The sequence below is a fragment of the Thalassophryne amazonica genome, chromosome 7 (assembly GCF_902500255.1).
Source record: "Thalassophryne amazonica chromosome 7, fThaAma1.1, whole genome shotgun sequence".
Classification (NCBI taxonomy): Eukaryota; Metazoa; Chordata; class Actinopteri; order Batrachoidiformes; family Batrachoididae; genus Thalassophryne; species Thalassophryne amazonica.
This window is the reverse complement of record NC_047109.1, coordinates 69477078-69497681: the sequence shown is the minus strand read 5'-3', so window position 1 is coordinate 69497681 and position 20604 is coordinate 69477078. Positions and strand designations below refer to the sequence as shown.

At 41.3% G+C, this 20604-nt stretch overlaps 1 protein-coding gene across 1 annotated transcript in view; it reads left to right on the top strand.

The window, feature by feature from the left end:
• The first annotated feature begins 9528 nt into the window (after nt 1-9528).
• The window catches only part of sh3bp5b (SH3-domain binding protein 5b (BTK-associated)), a 46766-nt gene continuing 35690 nt past the window's right edge, over nt 9529-20604 (top strand). Inside the window, exons 1-2 of the mRNA XM_034174395.1 lie at nt 9529-9817; nt 13862-13924. Coding sequence (XP_034030286.1) covers nt 9746-9817; nt 13862-13924 — 135 coding nt within the window. The 5' untranslated portion in view covers nt 9529-9745. The remainder of the gene's footprint in view (nt 9818-13861; nt 13925-20604) is intronic.

The following is a 20604-nucleotide window of genomic DNA, read 5'->3' as shown; positions in this document are numbered from 1 at the left end:
ATTCAAATGCCTGTGTCACTGAGTTTGAACAACAATAAATTACAGTGTTATCTGCATAAAGGTCATAGAAGGCATTTGATAGGTTTGGACACAGATCAGTAGTATAAATTGTGAACAAAGTACAGCAGTGTTCAGAATAATAGTAGTGCTATGTGTCTAAAAAGATGAATCCAGGTTTTGAGTATATTTCTTATTGTTACATGGGAAACAAGGTACCAGTAGATTCAGTAGATTCTCACAAATCCAACAAGACCAAGCATTCATGATATGCACACTCTTAAGGCTATGAAATTGGGCTATTAGTAAAAAATAGTAGAAAAGGGGGTACAACACCAATAATGTCATACTGTGGATCACAGAGACTGTGATCCACAGTATCAAATGCCTTAGAAAGATTTAGAAACAGTGCAACACAAAACCTTTTAGAATCCAGTGACTCATCATTTAGAACTTTTAGAATGGCAGTAACAGTGCTATGTTGCTTCCTAAAACCAGACTGAAAAGGGTTTAAAATATTGTTTGATTCTAGGAAGTCCTTCAATTGATAAACTATTCAAATAAATACATAATTTTGAAATAGGTATGTAATTTTTCACATATGAAGGTTCGTCTCCTTTTAGCAGTGGGACGACAAAAACAGATTTCCAAAAAGTAGGGAGTTTGTTTGTGCTTTGGCTCAAATTAAAAATACAAGTTAAAGGCTCAGCAATCAGATCTGCAGCCAACTTTTAAATAAATGGATCCAAATCTTCAGGATCAGCTGATTTTTTTTTTTTTTTTTTTTTGGAATGCAACATCTTTAGCACCGTACAGACCTCAGAAACACACACCGGTATAAAATGAAATGAACAATCAACAGGAGGACACCATATATCTTAAGAAAAAAGTGCAGAAATTTTCACATATAGTGACTGAAACATCAACCAGATCAGCGGCGCATGGGTTAATAACAGAGTTAATTGTATTAAATAGCACTGTGGGATGATGGCTGTTGCTGGAGATGACATTAGAAAAATAATGATGTTTTGCCTCTATCACAGCCCTTTGAAAGTCAGTGAGGCAGTTCCTTAGAATTTCCAAAGAGGCATGTAACCTGTTTTTCTTCTACTTTCATTCTGCCTCAGTCTTGAGGATTTGCACAGAAAAGGGGCAACAGAGTCCAGAATTCCAGCACAGGTGGTATAGAAAGAGGAAAGAATGTTGTCTATGGATGACAAGCGGTAGCATATAGTTTACATGGCCACCAGACCACTGAGTCTGTGACTGTGAGAACATAATACCACACTGCCCAATGCAAATTTATGATTCTCGCTGTGCTCCATTGTTGCAGAGCTATAAATCACGCAGCCTGGCTGCAACGCCTCAGCGCCCCTCACCTCCTCATGAGTTCTCTCACGATTGTGTTAAATAAAGTCCATCAACTCCTACTCACAGACAATTGCCATGTAGAGGACATGTCCACATCCAGTGTCCTCACAGAGGACATCTCCACTTCTCCTCACGGAAGACATCTCTATGTCCACTCATGGACGGATCATGCGTGACTGCCGGCTGCAGCTCTGTGGTCACAGGAAGATAAACTAAAAGAGAAATCAGAGCGCACACCTGCTCATTGCAGTCTGGCTGCAGCTCCTCTGCGCTCTCACCTCCTCAAGCTTCTCCCCCCCCGCTGCGCGCAACTGACACAGACATTCCTGCATTATTAGATATGCAGCATATGCAACTGTACACAGGCCCGGTGTGAAAGGGGCTTACCCTTTCACACGGGGCCAACATAGACTTGTGTCATGTGGCATCATGCAGCGTCATGACGATGCCGAGGTTTGCAGCTTAACGTCACAAAATGCTGAGGGACACAAAGGGCAACGCAAAACGGACACAAAAAATTAAACATGTTTAATTAATTAAACAAAAAATTAAACGTCTTAATTTTTCCACTGATTTTCAGCATAGAGCACTGGATGCAGAAAGGAAGTAGTTTTCACGCAAGTTGAGGCAACGTAACGGTACTTAACGTGACTGGATGCCGCACCCACACAATATAACGCTACTCGACGCCAATTTATGATTCCTGCTGTACTCCATTGTTGCCGAGCTATAAATCACGCAGCCTGGCTGCAGCTCCTCGGCGCTCTCACCTCCTCATGAGTTCTCTCACGATTGTGTTAAATAAAGTCCATCAGCTCCTTCTCACAGACTGATCACCAGGCAGAGGACATGTCCACATACAGTGTCCTCACGGAGGACATCTCCATGTCCACTCACGTACGGACTGCATGCACGTGCATGTGTGCGATCACTGGTTGCAGCGCTGCGGTTACAGGAAGAAACTAGAAGAGAAATCAGAGTGCACACCTGCTGGTTACAGTCTGGCTGCAGCTCCTCGGCGCTCTCACCTCTTCAAGCTTCTCCCCCCTTCTGCACACAACTGACACATACATTCCTGCGTTATTAAACGTGCAGCATATGCAACTGTATGCAGGCCCGGTGTGAAAGGGGCTGCACTGAATTATTTATTCTCTCCAAATCATCCAGCCTTCTCTCTCTTTCACTTTCTTCAGAAATCAGGTCCTCAAAATATTCCCTCCACCTTCTCAACACACTTTCCTTGCCTGTCAGAACAACATGCTGTACATTCTGAGTGAGTTAAAAACATCTCTCCTCCTCTATCACATCTGAACGGTAAATGGGCCGCATTTATATAGCACTTTCATGGTCAAAGTGCTTTACAGTAGCGTCTCACATTCACCCTTTCCAGTATACAGACACTACGCTGCCATGCAAAGCACTCAACTGCAAATCAGGAGAAACTTGAAGATAAACATCCTTGCCCAAGGGCTCTTAATGATTTTCCATTCTGACAGGGGTTTGAACCAAGTCACATGTCCACTTTAATCACATGACCAACACATTTTTTTGCCTCTCTTTCTGTCTACGGTTGGATAATGTCTGCTCCATTTAGCTGACTCTCAAACGATGAGCAAATTCAATTTGCTTGTCTTCAGTTGTGAATGCAGCCACTGTTTGTAGAATGACAACATGCGACACATTGTTAGTGTGCGCAGTACTCTGCATTCACAGTTTAGATTGACACTCCTACTGAGTGTTAATCATAGGAAAAAGACGGTTTTACTTCTTAGATCACAAACATTACAACGTGACCATCACTGTGAGGAGTCTAAATAAACAGCCAACTTTACAGTGAGCACAGACACAAGGGGGAAGCAGAATGTTTTGTGATTTCTGTTTGTGAGTCTTTTATCAAGGCAGAACCATGTTTTCATTGGATATCAGGAATCTGCTGACAGCATCATCCTGTCCAGGCAAATCCACATGAGGGCTGGAATGCTTCACATATCTCAACAATTAGAAGGAAAAAAGTAAGTATTATATAGGTCCTAAGGCCCAGAGTTTATCTCCTGGTACCGTGCTTGAAGCGGATAAGACTCTGTCCATGGACGGGATGATAATTCCATTGCTAGTTACTTCTCAGTCAAGGCTGGTACCCTTTTACAGCTGGGTGGACTGAGACAATACAGAAGAAACATTTTGTCCAAGGACACAGACAGGTAGCCTGAAGCACAGACCTCGAACCGAACCTTGGCTGTACTAGCAGTCCAACTCCTGTACCACAGAGCCCCATGCTCTATGAACAGGTAGAGACATGAATAAAAATATGCCAAATGTTACATTGCATATTATGTTTCATAATCAAGGCTTTGAACTTTTTCAAGGGACAAAAACTAAAACCGGAAGCATCTGATGTGTGCATTCGTGCTTGTGTTATACAGTTTTTTTATTGTCCTTGCATAAGAAATACAACAGTGTTTTTAAGGTGCACTCAAGAACCGCTTCCAAGTAAAATAAACTAAAATAAATAAATAAATAGATGCCGCCATTCATTTTCTCATACTTACATAAAGTGCCAGCATTTTGGCATACGCACATTGCCAATTTAACCAGATGAGGTGGGAGGATACAAAAAAATGGTTCAAACTGCTCATATATCACAATAAAATGCTTGCACATACAGTGGGGAAAATAAGTATTTGACCCCATATCTGTTTGGCAGGTTTTCCCACCTACAAAGAATGGAGAGGTCTGTAATTTATATCGCAGGTACACTTCAACTGTGAGAGACAGAATCTAAAAAAAAAAAAAAAAAATCCAGAAAATCGCATTGTATGATTTTTAAATAATTAATTTGCATTTTATTGCATGAAATAAGTATTTGACCCCCTAGAAAAACACAGCTTAACAATTGGTACAGAAACATTTGTTTGCAATTAGAGGTCAAACGTTTCTTGTAGTTTTTCACCAGGTTTGCACACACTGCAGCAGGGATTTTGGTCCACTCCTCCATTTAGATCTTCTCCAAATCTTTCAGGTTTGGAATTTCAGCTCCCTCCAAAGTTTTTGTATTGACTTCAGGTCTGGAGCCACTCCAGGACCTTGAAATGCTTCTTACGGAGCCCCTCCTTAGTTGCCCTGGCTGTGTGTTTGGGGTCATTGTCATGCTGGAAGACCCAGCCATGACCCATCTTCAATGCTCTTACTGAGGAAAGGAGGTTGTTTGCCAAAATCTCGCAATACATGACCCCATCCATCCTCCCTTCAATAAGGTGCAGTCGTCCTGTCCCCTTTGCAGAAGAGCACCCCCAGAGTATGATGTTTCTGCCCCCATGCATCACGGTTGGGATGGTTTTCTTGGGGTTGTTCTCATCCTCTAAACATGGTAAGTGGAGTTGATTCCAAAAAGCTCTATTCTGGTCTCATCTGACCACATGACCTTCTCTCATGCCTCCTCTGGATCATCCAGATGGTCACTGGTGAACTTCAAAAGGGCCTGGACATGTGCTGGCTTGAGCAGGGGGGCCTTGCTGCCCTGCAGGATTTTAAACCATGACAGCATCATGTGTTAAAGATAAAGATAAAGAGAAACTTTATTGATCTCACAGAGGAGAAATTCACATGTTACGTCAGCTCTTTAAAAAAAAAACACACACACAAGGTGGGTGCAAATAGAGGAAAATATTCATCAAACAGCATGTGTAAGGATAAGCAATAATAATAATACTTGTAACAGTACAAGACATAAGAAATGAGGTAGAAATAGAATATGTATAGAATAGAATATGTGTATTTGTGTATTGTGTATTGAGCATGAGCTGGACATGCCCCAACATGTCCTGTGAGGCTTCATCACGGCGTTGCTTTGCACCATGCGGCTCCGCCGCGATGCGCGGAATTCCTCCGCTCCTCTTTCCATGACAAAAACTCCTGTAACAGTGGAATGTGCCATTCATTTCTAAACTGGACGCTGTGTTTTATCCGGGTGTCCTCTGACTAGCACAGAAATTGCGGAAGACGTGGACATCAGCACTTTTTCGGCACATTGAGACAGACATGCGGAAGATTTCCGCGCGTCGCGGCGGAGCTGCATGGCGCAAAGCAACACCGTGATGAAGCCTCACAGGACATGTTGGGGCATGTCCAGCTCATGCACAATTTCTCAGATAGTCACACGACTAAAAAGCCACCAACAGCCACCTGAAATCCATTTCAAAGTCGTCCTGTGAGACCAACACGGAGGTGGTTTTGTCCGGCGCCATGAGCGGCACGGTGGCGCATCCGTCCGCTTCTTTTTCCATGAAAAAAACTCCTGTAACAGTGGAATGTGCTGAAAAAGTGCTGATGTCCACGCCTTATGCCTTTTTTGTCCTGGATCAACAAAACCTTCACGTTGGAAATGATCTGATTGTTTCAGCGGGGTGTCAGCCTGTCGTTCGGCACTCGGAGTGCGCCGCGCTCTCAGACGCTGTGGGCGGTCTTTAAACCGGCTGGAGCACTCCTTAATCTGTGTAATCCCCATTAAAATGGTCCCTGAAAGCCATCTGACTTTTCCGAATGGTGTCCACCTGGAGGTCTCTCACAGTTTCTGGAAAAAATTGATGCAGCAAAGCTCCAAATCATCCAGACATTTATTTGCAATAAAAATCCGACGAGAGGGGTGGACCACTGCTCATACAAAGCCTGCTCACAGGCAAATGACGCAACCGACACGCGTGAAAAAACTCACGCATGCGCACAAGGTTCAAGCTTGGCTGATGCAGTCACACATGATTCAAATCCATATGGTTTTTGGAAAAATAAAAAGGTCTGATACTTTTCTAACAGACCTCGTGTGTATATATATATATATATATATATATATATATATATATATATATATATATATATATATATATATATATGTGTGTATGTATGTATGTATGTACACTCAACAAAAATATAAATGCAACACTTTTGGTTTTGCTCCCATTTTGTATGAGATGAACTCAAAGATCTAAAACTTTTTCCACATACACAATATCACCATTTCCCTCAAATATTGTTCACAAACCAGTCTAAATCTGTGATAGTGAGCACTTCTCCTTTGCTGAGATAATCCATCCCACCTCACAGGTGTGCCATACCAAGATGCTGATTAGACACCATGATTAGTGCACAGGTGTGCCTTAGACTGCCCACAATAAAAGGCCACTCTGAAAGGTGCAGTTTTGTTTTATTGGGGGGGGATACCAGTCAGTATCTGGTGTGACCACCATTTTCCTCATGCAGTGCAACACATCTCCTTCGCATAGAGTTGATCAGGTTGTCAATTGTGGCCTGTGGAATGTTGGTCCACTCCTCTTCAATGGCTGTGCGAAGTTGCTGGATATTGGCAGGAACTGATACACGCTGTCGTATACGCCGGTCCAGAGCATCCCAAACATGCTCAATGGGTGACATGTCCGGTGAGTATGCCGGCCATGCAAGAACTGGGACATTTTCAGCTTCCAAGAATTGTGTACAGATCCTTGCAACATGGGGCCATTCATTATCCTGCTGCAACATGAGGTGATGTTCTTGGATGTATGGCACAACAATGGGCCTCAGGATCTCGTCACGGTATCTCTGTGCATTCAAAATGCCATCAATAAAATGCACCTGTGTTCTTCATCCATAACAGACGCCTGCCCATACCATAACCCCACCGCCACCATGGGCCACTCGATCCACAACATTGATATCAGAAAACTGCTCACCCACACGACGCCACACACGCTGTCTGCCATCTGCCCTGAACAGTGTGAACCGGGATTCATCCTTGAAGAGAACACCTCTCCAACGTGCCAAACGCCAGCGAATGTGAGCATTTGTCCACTCAAGTCGGTTACGACGACGAACTGGAGTCAGGTCGAGACCCCGATGAGGACGACGAGCATGCAGATGAGCTTCCCTGAGACAGTTTCTGACAGTTTGTGCAGAACTTCTTTGGTTATGCAAACCGATTGTTCCAGCAGCTGTCCGAGTGGCTGGTCTCAGACGATCTTGGAGGTGAACATGCTGGATGTGGAGGTCCTGGGCTGGTGTGGTTACACGTGGTCTGCGGTTGTGAGGCTGGTTGGATGTACTTCCAAATTCTCTGAAACGCCTTTGGAGACGGCTTATGGTAGAGACATGAACATTCAATACACGAGCAACAGCTCTGGTTGACATTCCTGCTGTCAGCATGTCAATTGCACGCTCCCTCAAATCTTGCGACATCTGTGGCATTGTGCTGTGTGATAAAACTGCACCTTTCAGAGTGGCCTTTTATTGTGGGCAGTCTAAGGCACACCTGTGCACTAATCATGGTGTCTAATCAGCATCTTGATATGGCACACCTGTGAGGTGGGATGGATTATCTCAGCAAAGGAGAAGTGCTCACTATCACAGATTTAGACTGGTTTGTGAACAATATTTGAGGGAAATGGTGATATTGTGTATGTGGAAAAAGTTTTAGATCTTTGAGTTCATCTCATACAAAATGGGAGCAAAACCAAAAGTGTTGCGTTTTATATTTTTGTTGAGTGTACATGGGTATTTTAGCGACATGAGAATGGATCGGTTGTCTGTCTTTGTGGTTGCCATCCAGGACCCAAGGCAGTGGTGTTGTGGATGCAGCACAGTGCATACTTGCTCCCATGCATGACTTGATTTGACATTAAAGGGGAACAAATTTGTTTGTGTATTCTTTGGTAAAAATGAAGTGTTATTCATACACTTGCAGAATGTTTGAGTGCAGTGTAGATAATATTACTTGAATCAAATTTGCCGGTAAATTGACATGTAAATTGCCATTGGCTGAAGTCAGTGGAGGGCACTTCCGGTTGACATCACTGGTTGGGGTGTTCCGGGCAGTTTACTGAGCTCGCTCATTGAAGTTCTATTAGTCTTGTCAAGAAACAGGTGGAATATGCTGGAAAGCTGTGCATGTTGGCAAAGCCACAAACGGAGGAAGAAGGGAGACAATATTTCACATTGTCCCTGACATTTGGATGATAAACAGGTGTATGTTTCCTTCCCGTGCTTGTGTCATCGGACGACACTTAACACAAACCACTCACACACAGAGATGTGCACACAGACCACTCACTTCATGAATGAAACTCGGTTAATAAAGGATAATTGTGTAAAAATATAATATATATAAATGTTTCGTAATAGTTTTAGGAGCCACGCTATACTGAAAACAACAGGAGCAGCAGCTCGGTTCAGCCCAGCAGCGCAGCTTAACAGTGCAGATCCGCATAATTTTCAACACTAATATTTCAGAATGTGTGGGTGTCAGAGTAACACGTATTTTGCGAGTGTTTTTCTGAGTGTGTTCAGTCACGAATCCCCATTGAAAATGCATTGACATCCGGGAACTTCGTCAATATTTTGCATCACGTCACTGTCAACCCAGTCTCACGGATTGTCATGATTCAGCAGCATGAAATACACATTAATCTATTGGTTTGACATATTGTCGCAAAAAGTGCAAAATTTTCATCATGGCAGCAAGGGGTATGGTTAGGGTTGGGGTAGGATTAGGGTTAGTAATAGTGAGTTAAAAACACCCCGTCACTAAAGTTTGAATAATTTTGTGACGAGGGGATGAAAAAAACGTGAGACTGGGCTGGTCGCTGTCCATAAAGGGACGTTCGTGTTTAGTGGGCAGCATTGGGAGTGCAGACTCTAGTAGTCATATCTAGCCTCTGTGTTGGTGCCTCTGGCAGGGAATCTCAGAATGAGGCTCATCTTCATCCCCCAACCAGTGACGTCACCTGCCTGACCTGCATAAATGGCAGCAGATGTCAAGTCCTCTCAGACCACGACTAAAACAAGGTTTTCTGTAGATGTTTTATGGTCTTTAGTGTTTCTTGAACTATCAAAAGAACACATTTTTTTTGTGTTTATTCATGCTATAAATAATCCGTGGGCGTTTATGTTCCCCTTTTAATGCCATATTGAATTTTGATAAAGTAGTTTTTTTTTTCTTTTTTTTGTGGTATGTCAGTTGCATAATTCTGACAAGTTGATGGCAATGATACACTGGCACTGAAGTCGTCAGTTGTGACACTATTCACCCTCCATACACGTGCAGTGCGCGCGAGGGGGGGCGTTCCGTGTCTGGCGCTGGTTGGTTTCAGCAGCTGCGGCTTCAGTCAGTGCGGAGTCCGACTGAGTGTCAGACTCAGAGGCTGCAGCGGGGCTCAGGATGGTGCTGGGTTCTGTTCGGGCGAATCACTATGTTTCTCTTTGATACAAACGTTCTTTAAAAACGAAAATTGACACTTTTAAAGCGAGAGCAGACGGTGCGGCTGTTGAACTGCGTCGGTGAGCGGGATAGAAGACCAGCTGCTGTAGGTTAGCTTGTCTTTGTCCTTCAGCTACAATGGACCGTTTAGAAAAAGAGGACCGGTCAGACGACGACACCGAAGACGAAGAGGTGGATCCCAGAATTCAGGTACAGTATCTTTGGATTACTGATTTTTTTCTTCTTCTTCTTCTTCTTCATCTTCCTTCTCAGTCTCAACATCGTGGCAGCTGCACCGGAGAGAAATAAAATCTCCATTTTCTAAATGATTGGAAAATGGTGTCTAAATCGAAAGCTAAATGAGGCTTTACTTTCGCTGTTCACGTTTTACATTTGATATTCATGTTTGCAGTCTTGACCCTGTGATGTGTAAAATGCTGGCTAATGTGATACTAATGGTATTGATCTTTAATCGTGAGGTGAATTAAATGGAGGGAGCTGACTGACCGCCAGTGAACCTGCCTGTAAGATAAAGATAATGGTCAATAAAAACCCTCACAGCGTTTGACAATATGTACGTCGATTTATGAGATGAAATGTCCTAAAAACCATTTGCAAAAAGAGCAAAACAAATTAAGTTGTCTAAATCATGGACAACGCTTTTTGCGCACTTCATAATTTTCTTATGATAAAAGACATCAGGCTTAATTAACCACATTGAATTTTTAAAATTTGTACTGCACAGGGCGAGGTTTGTTTTGTTGCATTACATTTCCAAGCTTCATGGTGGAGAGGAACATGAAGGATTTAGTCTTGTTTTTGAAGAAGGTTCTTTTACGTATGTTCCGTTGGTAATCCAACAGACACAATTTGCACTATGCCCAGTTTCTCCAGTCACAGCCATAGCCTAGAGTTTTGATGGATGGTGACTCAATTTTTGAGAACCACATACTCCAGTTCGATTTACCATAGGGCTGGAAATCAACATTATTTTCACTATTGAATAATTTGTCAATTGCAGCCAGTCTACTCTGTGAAAGCCTGATCCTGTTTGGTCTCAGAAGCTAAGCAGTGTGTGGCCTGGTTTGTACTTGGATGGGAAAGCTATTCAGAACACCAGTGGCTGTGTGTGTTTCTTCAGGTAAAACTGGAGTTGTCAGGAAGGGTATCCAGTGTAAAACTTGTGCCAAATACTAACGCGGATCTGACTATGTCCACTGTGGCAACCCCTGAAAACAAAAACAACAACAAAAACCGGGAGCAGCCAAAAGGACAACATTGACAACAACATTAATTTGTCCATTGTTTTCTTGATTAATTGATTAGTTGTTTGGTCAATAAAATGCCAAAATGGTGAAAAATTCCAGTCATTGTTTCCCAAAGCCCAAGAGGATGTCCACAACCGAAAGATATTCAGTTCATTGTCAGAGATGTAAAGAAACCATAAAATATTTACATTCAATAAACTGAAATCAGAATTTTGACATTTAAGCAAAAACACTCAAAATGATTAATCATTTATTGAAAGAGTTGAGGAAAGGTCAATTGACTTTGCCCATGAAGCTGAGGATCTTATCAGATTCATCAAATGCCCTGATTGCAGCACTTGAGTGATGAGTTGGCCTATGAGGCCAACTCATAGGCCAACTATCTTATTCTTACTTATAGGCCAATTATCTCATAGGCCAACTCCAGTAAAATCTCAAACACGTTGTTTGAGATTTTACCGGATCATCCATGCTTTCAAAGACTTCTTGGAATTGGTTATTAGAAGTGAAGTAAAATCAGCTCTAAACACAAGCAGTAAGATACTGTGGTTATACTAATCCAGAGGGAATCAATATTTTAAGAAGAGGGCAGAGAGTGCAACACCCACTGCATATTTAGCAAATGAATTATTTGTTTCAGTGATGCTGTAATATATGGTTCTGTGTGGCTTTGACAGTTGACTAATTCTTTCCAAAGTTGAACCACTTTATCGTTTACTAACACAACACCATGTCAGATCCAGATTCGCTTCAAACTGCTTGAGCTAAACAGTATGGGTTTTACCTTCCAAGGCCCCCCGAAGTCAAGATCATGTGAACAGTATCAAAGTAATACATGAACTGATATTGGTGCTTAATAATAACTGTTGGTGAATCTTTAACCAATTCCTAAAAACAGCCATTCGTAATGAGTTTGACCTTTTGAAAGTCACCCAACATCAAAGTGAATTTAGGTCTGAAGAGGTTTTTTTTATTATTATTATTATTAATTTTACTTCGTCTTTTAACATGATCCTGCTGCTTTAACTGTTTCTGTCATTTAATTCTTAAATTGACTCTTGATTTCTTTTGGTGATTATTACATCCGTCAAGGATGTAATAAAATCATGAGCATTTATTATGTCTGCCAAGAACATAATAAAACTAGAAGCACTCGGAGAGTGTAAACCTCCGCCAAGGCCATGGGGTCACTGGTGCCATCACATCTACACACCGTGGAATCATTGAACCTAAAAAAGTCTAACAATGATGTTTGCTCAGTAGTAAAAAAAAATGTTTAATCTGCTGTGGCTGGATAGCATGTATCCTTAGCGCTTGGCATCACCGTTTATTGCAACTTGCACCTTTCCCAGAAGCTACTGTCATCTGAGCACTGATATTGATATTGCATGTGCTTATAGACAAAAACAAATAAGAGACAAAATTCATTATTCAACTAAACTGCAAATATATGAATTTTTTAACATTTATGAAACACTTCTCTAAATAAATAACAGTAAATTCTGAAATAGAAGTATTTTTTAAGTGTTGCATGTGCTACACAAGGCCATAGGGTCACTGACCCTAAAGAGATTCCCTCCTTGGCACAGTGATCTATTCAACAATTCAGTGTTACAACCAAAACTATGATACATACACTTTTCTTTCCTTTATATTTGACATCCTTGACCATGAAAACATACCACTAGAACTTGGAATCACTTTTATGTCTTTATTAGTTCAAAAGTTATTGTATAAAAATGATTTTTCGGTAATGGCGGTTTTCTTCTGGATCTAGCTCCATAACATTTGAAGCTACATCAAATCTGATGACACCTTACTGAATCAGTACAGCTACAATTTGGTGTTAGTTGTGCATCTCTAGCTTCATTTGTCACCTCACACTGACACATTTTCTATTTTCCCTATATTTTTGCATGTTCTAGATCACCAGATCCGGAATCCGGATCCGATCATCACCAAACTTTGTTGTTTGATAGAACATTTGACTGTTACACCCTACTTTTTTTTCAAGCCTTTCTGCCTTGTTTTTGTGGAGTTAGAAACTAGAATGTCAAAATTCCCCCTATCCCGCAATGGTGAAGAATCCTTTAAAAACTTCCTGGATCCGGATCGTGATCCGGATCGCCACTAAAATTTAATCACTTGTCAATCACAGACAGACAGACAGACAGACAAACAAACTCGACCGAAAACATAACCTCCTTGGCAGAGGTAATCACCTGCATTTATTTGTCTGTCTGTTAGCAGGATTATGTCAAAACTACTGAACGGATTTTGACGACCGTTTCACCACAGATAGATATCGGGCTATGGAAGAACCCCTTAATTTTTGGAGCTGATCCGGATTCTGGATCAAGTTTCACTTTATATAGGGTTTGAAGGATTACTGTTAGCAGGATTACGTCAACACTGCTTCACGGACTCTCACCAAATTTTCACCACAGATGCGTATTAGGCAATGGAAGACTCCATTAAATTTTGGAGTTGATCCGGATTCTGGATCAAGATTTCACTTTATTTATTTGCCTGTCTTTTAGCAGGATTACGTCAAAACTACTGCATGGATTTTGATGAAATTTTCAACACAGATACATATTAGGCCATGCAAGACTCCATTAAATTTTGGAACTGATCTGGATCCGGACCCGGATTCTGGATCAAGATATCACTTTATGTACGCTGTGAAGTATTACGTCAAAACTACTTCACAGATTTTGGCAAAACTTTCACTACAGATAGATATTAGACCAAGGAAGACACTATTCAATTTTGGAAGTGATCTGGATCAGGTTTCACTTTATATAGGCTTTGAAGGATTACTGTTAACAGGAATACCCCTCGCTGTTACTGCCTCAGATGCGCTTACCGAGTCTGTGGGCTCCCATTCCTAGTCCTTGGCCACATCAGTTACACTTGGTGCCATTTTTAAATCTTGTATTGCTAAATATTGTTGATTTCTCTTCTGTTCTGTGCTCTCTTCCAGGGAGAACTAGAGAAACTCAACCAGTCCACTGATGATATTAATAGATGTGAGCTAGAGCTACAGGTGAGGAAATAAAACCATGTACTTGAGACGTGTGCTTCATTTGTGTATTTCAGCTGTAGGAACAGATGCAGTGCATCCGGAAAGTACAGCCTTATTCCAAAATAGATTAATTTTTTCCTCAATATTCTACAGTTTTGAGTTTCTTTCTTTTTCTTTTTTTTTTTTTTTTTTTTTGTGTTTTTTTTGAGATTTTTGCAAATTCATTTGCAAAAATAGAGACAATTCATTTGACTTCATGTCAAATCTCTGACATGCACTGTCAACTGGGACCTTACATGTAGACAGGTGTTTGCCTTTCCATATTATGTCCTATCAACTGAATTTACCCCAGGTGGACTCCAATTAAGCTGTAGAAACATCTCAAGGATGATCAGTGGAAGCAAGATGCACTTGAACTCAATTTTGAGCTTCATGGCAAAGGCTGTGAATACTTGTACATGTCATTTCTTAGTTTTCTTATTTTTAATAAATTTGCGAAAATCTCAAAAACTTTTTTCACATTGTCATTATGGGATATTGTGTGCAGCATTTTGAGGGGAAAAATTAATTTCATCCATTTTGGAATAAGGCTGTAACAACAAAAAATGTAGAAAAAGTGAAGCGCTGTGAATACTTTTCAGATGCACCGAATTTTGCTGTGGTTTCATTTTGCATTAAAGGTTTTTTTTTTTTTTTTTTTTTGAGAAAGTATTATCAGTGCTTACTGAATCAGGTAACATTTACCATTTTCATTTTAAATATTGACAATAGAGTAACTGATTAAGTTAATTTATTCCATGTCAGTGAATTTGAACAATAAATGTTTAAGCTGATCGCTTAGTTTGCATGAGACACTTTACGCATGGCGTTGTGATAAAGTAATTTGGACTCTTTTAAATCCAGAGAAATTTGTAGAGGTCAGGCGTGCAGGGTAAAATGTCTCACTAAACAACTATTTTCCTGTAGAGACATTGTGTCACTTGGGGATTTAACTTTAATAAGAGTGATCTTTGGATCCCAGTGTAATCCTATTATAGGAAATGGCAAACTTTTATGTAGATCATTGACTTTGTGTGTCACTTTATAGAACTGAAAGTCTCAGAATGTTAATTGTATGTGCTTAAATGCACCTTGCACTCGCACGAATGTGATCCCTGCACTGTTGTGCAATTCGTCATGCCAGTGTCTCCCACTTGATCCCACGCTTTGTCCCGCTTGATGCCACACAATAGAAAATGATAATTTCGGAGCTGACTCATTTGCTGTCAGAACTTGGCTGATGGAACCATTGTCTCATCGCTCCCAAAATCAGAGAAATTAACTACAGCTACAGGTTGTCTAGTGCTCTTTGTGTGGTGGAGAATGCATTTGGAATCTTGTCTCCAAGTTAATTATAGATGTAACATCTCGTCATAATCTAAGTTCACATTCCGGTGTCGCAGACCGACCAGCCCCCGCCTAAAAATCGGCCCACCTACCTTCACTGTGCATGCATCATTTGGGACCACAGCAGCTTGTCTGAGACTGACTCTCTTCACCAAAAGCGATCAAAGGGAATAATGTGATTATTAACCATCAGATGACAAGGTAAAACCTCTTAAATCATTCTAAAGTCAGTTTTATGTAGAAACGAGGCGAAACTCTGTGACACTTTGAAATGACTGACGCGCAGTGAATGCGTCAGCTAGCAGCTCGTGTAGCTGCTGCACTCTCCTCGCTTCATCCTTCTTTTATGATGAAATAATGCTGAATTTATGTGGAAATGATTGTTGTAAAAAAGCTTCAGATATCTGTCGCTGAGATAGATGATGACTGGAGTGCAGTTTTAAGCAGAAATGAGGTGATAATCCATGAGCCGAGGCTAATGACGCACGCGCAGTGAAGGCAGGGCAGACCGAATTTTGAGGGGGCACTGTTTGGACGAAAACACCGGTGCCTTGCGCGCAATTACAGTGTTTTTTGAATAGGTTGCGCAGTGTTCACGACTAGTTAAAGCAAGTGGCGCAAAATTAATGCGTGCCAGAAATTTTGAACATTTTGAAATTTTCTTTGCACGCTGGAATGCAGCCGTGCACAGTTTACAGTGAGTTTACTTATTGGCACGAAAGATTGCGCGCCAGTGCGGAGATCAAATTCTGTGCAAATGCCAAGATGCATTTACACTGAGTCAGTCAGAACATGTTTCTGCAGCTGGGCTGCTGGGGCAAACGAAGTCATGGGTTTGTCTTTATTGGGTGGGTATTTTGAGCTGTCAGTTTACTTTGGTAGCTGGTAGAGGTGTAACCACTATCCCACATTATTTGTTACGATGTGATGCACAGTATATGTGTGTGTGTATGTGTATGTACCTGTTTTATTACAGGCTTTCAACAGTATTTGTGTCACCATTTCTAGCTCCTGTTCTTTCCTATGTTGTGCACAGATTGGGGAAGATCTGGTTGTGAGCATAGCATTTTAGTAGTCACCGATGGTAAGGAGTTTTTGTCTGCAGTTAAATGGTCCCTGTTAGCGGAAGCTCTGAGTTTCTGTCCCTGCTAAAGCAGCATCTGTTAGTGGCAGCTTGGAGCTTGTGACCCCAGTAAAAGAGCTTCTGTTTAGCGGTAGCGCTTAACAGTGCACATTACACAGCAGTTTGTTTTTAATGGCAGGATTAAGAGCGATACTGTTACTATTTTAAAATACCTCGGGATGCAGCATTAACCATCGAACCATAGACGGACGTGAGCCTGGGACTTATTTGCTGTGAGGCAGTAGTTCTAACCACCGTGTTGTCCCTCAGACTACCATTGAGTTTTCAGATTACATGCCATGTTAACAGTAAAGGAGAGTTGGACATGCTTCAAATACATTTGCACTGCCATGTACTAGACAATCAAGATAGGACCTTGCACCATCGTGTTATTTCTGCTCGGTTCTTTTATGTAAGATTCTGCCCCTTACCAAAAACCAAACCATTGCATTCCTCATTTTGAGTCAAGGTCATGTTAGAAACCAGGCTTGGGACCCTCACAGACAGTGTCCATCTTGTGAAATCCCCCTAAAATGAGTCATACAACACTTTTTATACCTTGTGGGTGTTAACATGGGTGTGGTTTAGTCTCACATTTCTAATGTTACTGGCTCTCACCAACAGGGGAAGATCTCCCTGTGTCTGAGACTTGGACACATGATGAAGTAAAATTTAAATCAAAATCAAATCAATTTTATTTATATAGCGCCAAATCATAACAAACAGTTGCCCCAAGGTGCTTTATATTGTAAGGCAAAAGCCATACAATAATTACAGAAAAACCCCAACGGTCAAAACGACCCCCTGTGAGCAAGCACTTGGCGACAGTGGGAAGGAAAAACTCCCTTTTAACAGGAAGAAACCTCCAGCAGAACCAGGCTCAGGGAAGGGCAGTCTTCTGCTGGGACTGATTGGGGCTGAGGGGAGAGAATCGGGAAAAAGACATGCTGTGGAAGAGAGCAGAGATCAATCACTAATGATTAAATGCAGAGTGGTGCATACAGAGCAAAAAGAAAAAGAAACACTCAGTGCATCATGGGAACCCCCCAGCATTCTACGTCTATAGCAGCATAACTAAGGGATGGTTCAGGGTCACCTGATCCAGCCCTAACTATAAACTTTAGTAAAAAGGAAAGTTTTAAGCCTAATCTTAAAAGTAGAGAGGGTGTCTGTCTCCCTGATCCGAATTGGGAGCTGGTTCCACAGGAGAGGAGCCTGAAAGCTGAAGGCTCTGCCTCCCATTCTACTCTTAAAAACCCTAGGAACTACAAGTAAGCCTGCAGTCTGAGAGCGAAGTGCTCTATTGGGGTGATATGCTACTAAGAGGTCCCTAAGATAAGATGGGACCTGATTATTCAAAACCTTATAAGTAAGAAGAAGAATTTTAAATTCTATTCTGGAATTAACAGGGAGCCAATGAAGAGAGGCCAATATGGGTGAAATATGCTCTCTCCTAGTCCCTGTCAGCACTCTAGCTGCAGCATTTTGAATTAACTGAAGGCTTTTCAGGGAACCTTTAGGACAACCTGATAATGAGTTACAGTAGTCCAGCCTAGAAGAAATAAATGCATGAATTAGCTTTTCAGCATCACTCTGAGACAAGACCTTTCTAATTTTAGAGATGTTGCGCAAATGCAAAAAAGCAGTCCTATGTATTTGCATGCGCATTGAAGGACATATTCTGATCAAAAATGACTCCAAGATTGCTCACAGTATTACTGGAGGTCAGGATAATGCCATCCAGAGTAAGGATCTGGTTAGACACCATGTTTCTAAGATTTCAATCAATCAATCAGTTTTTTTATATAGCGCCAAATCACAACAAACAGTTGCCCCAAGGCGCTTTATATTGTAAGGCAAGGCCATACAATAATTATGTAAAACCCCAACGGTCAAAACGACCCCCTGTGAGCAAGCACTTGGCTACAGTGGGAAGGAAAAACTCCCTTTTAACAGGAAGAAACCTCCAGCAGAACCAGGCTCAGGGAAGGGCAGTCTTCTGCTGGGACTGGTTGGGGCTGAGGGAGAGAACCAGGAAAAAGACATGCTGTGGAGGGGAGCAGAGATCGATCACTAATGATTAAATGCAGAGTGGTGCATACAGAGCAAACAGAGAAAGAAACAGTGCATCATGGGAACCCCCCAGCAGTCTACGTCTATAGCAGCATAACTAAGGGATGGTTCAGGGTCACCTGATCCAGCCCTAACTATAAGCTTTAGCAAAAAGGAAAGTTTTAAGCCTAATCTTAAAAGTAGAGAGGGTGTCTGTCTCCCTGATCTGAATTGGGAGCTGGTTCCACAGGAGAGGAGCCTGAAAGCTGAAGCCTCTGCCTCCCATTCTACTCTTACAAACCCTAGGAACTACAAGTAAGCCTGCAGTCTGAGAGCGAAGCGCTCTATTGGGGTGATATGGTACTACGAGGTCCCTAAGATAAGATGGGACCTGATTATTCAAAACCTTATAAGTAAGAAGAAGAATTTTAAATTCTATTCTAGAATTAACAGGAAGCCAATGAAGAGAGGCCAATATGGGTGAGATATGCTCTCTCCTTCTAGTCCCCGTCAGTACTCTAGCTGCAGCATTTTGAATTAACTGAAGGCTTTTTAGGGAACTTTTAGGACAACCTGATAATAATGAATTACAATAGTCCAGCCTAGAGGAAATAAATGCATGAATTAGTTTTTCAGCATCACTCTGAGACAAGACCTTTCTGATTTTAGAGATATTGCGTAAATGCAAAAAAGCAGTCCTACATATTTGTTTAATATGCGCTTTGAATGACATATCCTGATCAAAAATGACTCCAAGATTTCTCACAGTATTACTAGAGCTCAGGGTAATGCCATCCAGAGTAAGGATCTGGTTAGACACCATGTTTCTAAGATTTGTTGGGCCAAGTACAATAACTTCAGTTTTATCTGAGTTTAAAAGCAGGAAATTAGAGGTCATCCATGTCTTTATGTCTGTAAGACAATCCTGCAGTTTAGCTAATTGGTGTGTGTCCTCTGGCTTCATGGATAGATAAAGCTGGGTATCATCTGCGTAACAATGAAAATTTAAGCAATACCGTCTAATAATACTGCCTAAGGGAAGCATGTATAAAGTGAATAAAATTGGTCCTAGCACAGAACCTTGTGGAACTCCATAATTAACTTTAGTCTGTGAAGAAGATTCCCCATTTACATGAACAAATTGTAATCTATTAGACAAATATGATTCAAACCACCGCAGCGCAGTGCCTTTAATACCTATGGCATGCTCTAATCTCTGTAATAAAATTTTATGGTCAACAGTATCAAAAGCAGCACTGAGGTCTAACAGAACAAGCACAGAGATGAGTCCACTGTCCGAGGCCATAAGATCATTTGTAACCTTCACTAATGCTGTTTCTGTACTATGATGAATTCTAAAACCTGACTGAAACTCTTCAAATAGACCATTCCTCTGCAGATGATCAGTTAGCTGTTTTACAACTACCCTTTCAAGAATTTTTGAGAGAAAAGGAAGGTTGGAGATTGGCCTATAATTAGCTAAGATAGCTGGGTCAAGTGATGGCTTTTTAAGTAATGGTTTAATTACTGCCACCTTAAAAGCCTGTGGTACATAGCCAACTAACAAAGATAGATTGATCATATTTAAGATCGAAGCATTAAATAATGGTAGGGCTTCCTTGAGCAGCCTGGTAGGAATGGGGTCTAATAAACATGTTGATGGTTTGGATGAAGTAACTAATGAAAATAACTCAGACAGAACAATCGGAGAGAAAGAGTCTAACCAAATACCGGCATCACTGAAAGCAGCCAAAGATAACGATACGTCTTTGGGATGGTTATGAGTAATTTTTTCTCTAATAGTTAAAATTTTGTTAGCAAAGAAAGTCATGAAGTCATTACTAGTTAAAGTTAATGGAATACTCAGCTCAATAGAGCTCTGACTCTTTGTCAGCCTGGCTACAGTGCTGAAAAGAAACCTGGGGTTGTTCTTATTTTCTTCAATTAGTGATGAGTAGAAAGATGTCCTAGCTTTACGGAGGGCTTTTTTATAGAGCAACAGACTCTTTTTTTCCAGGCTAAGTGAAGATCTTCTAAATTAGTGAGACGCCATTTCCTCTCCAACTTACGGGTTATCTGCTTTAAGCTACGAGTTTGTGAGTTATACCACGGAGTCAGACACTTCTGATTTAAAGCTCTC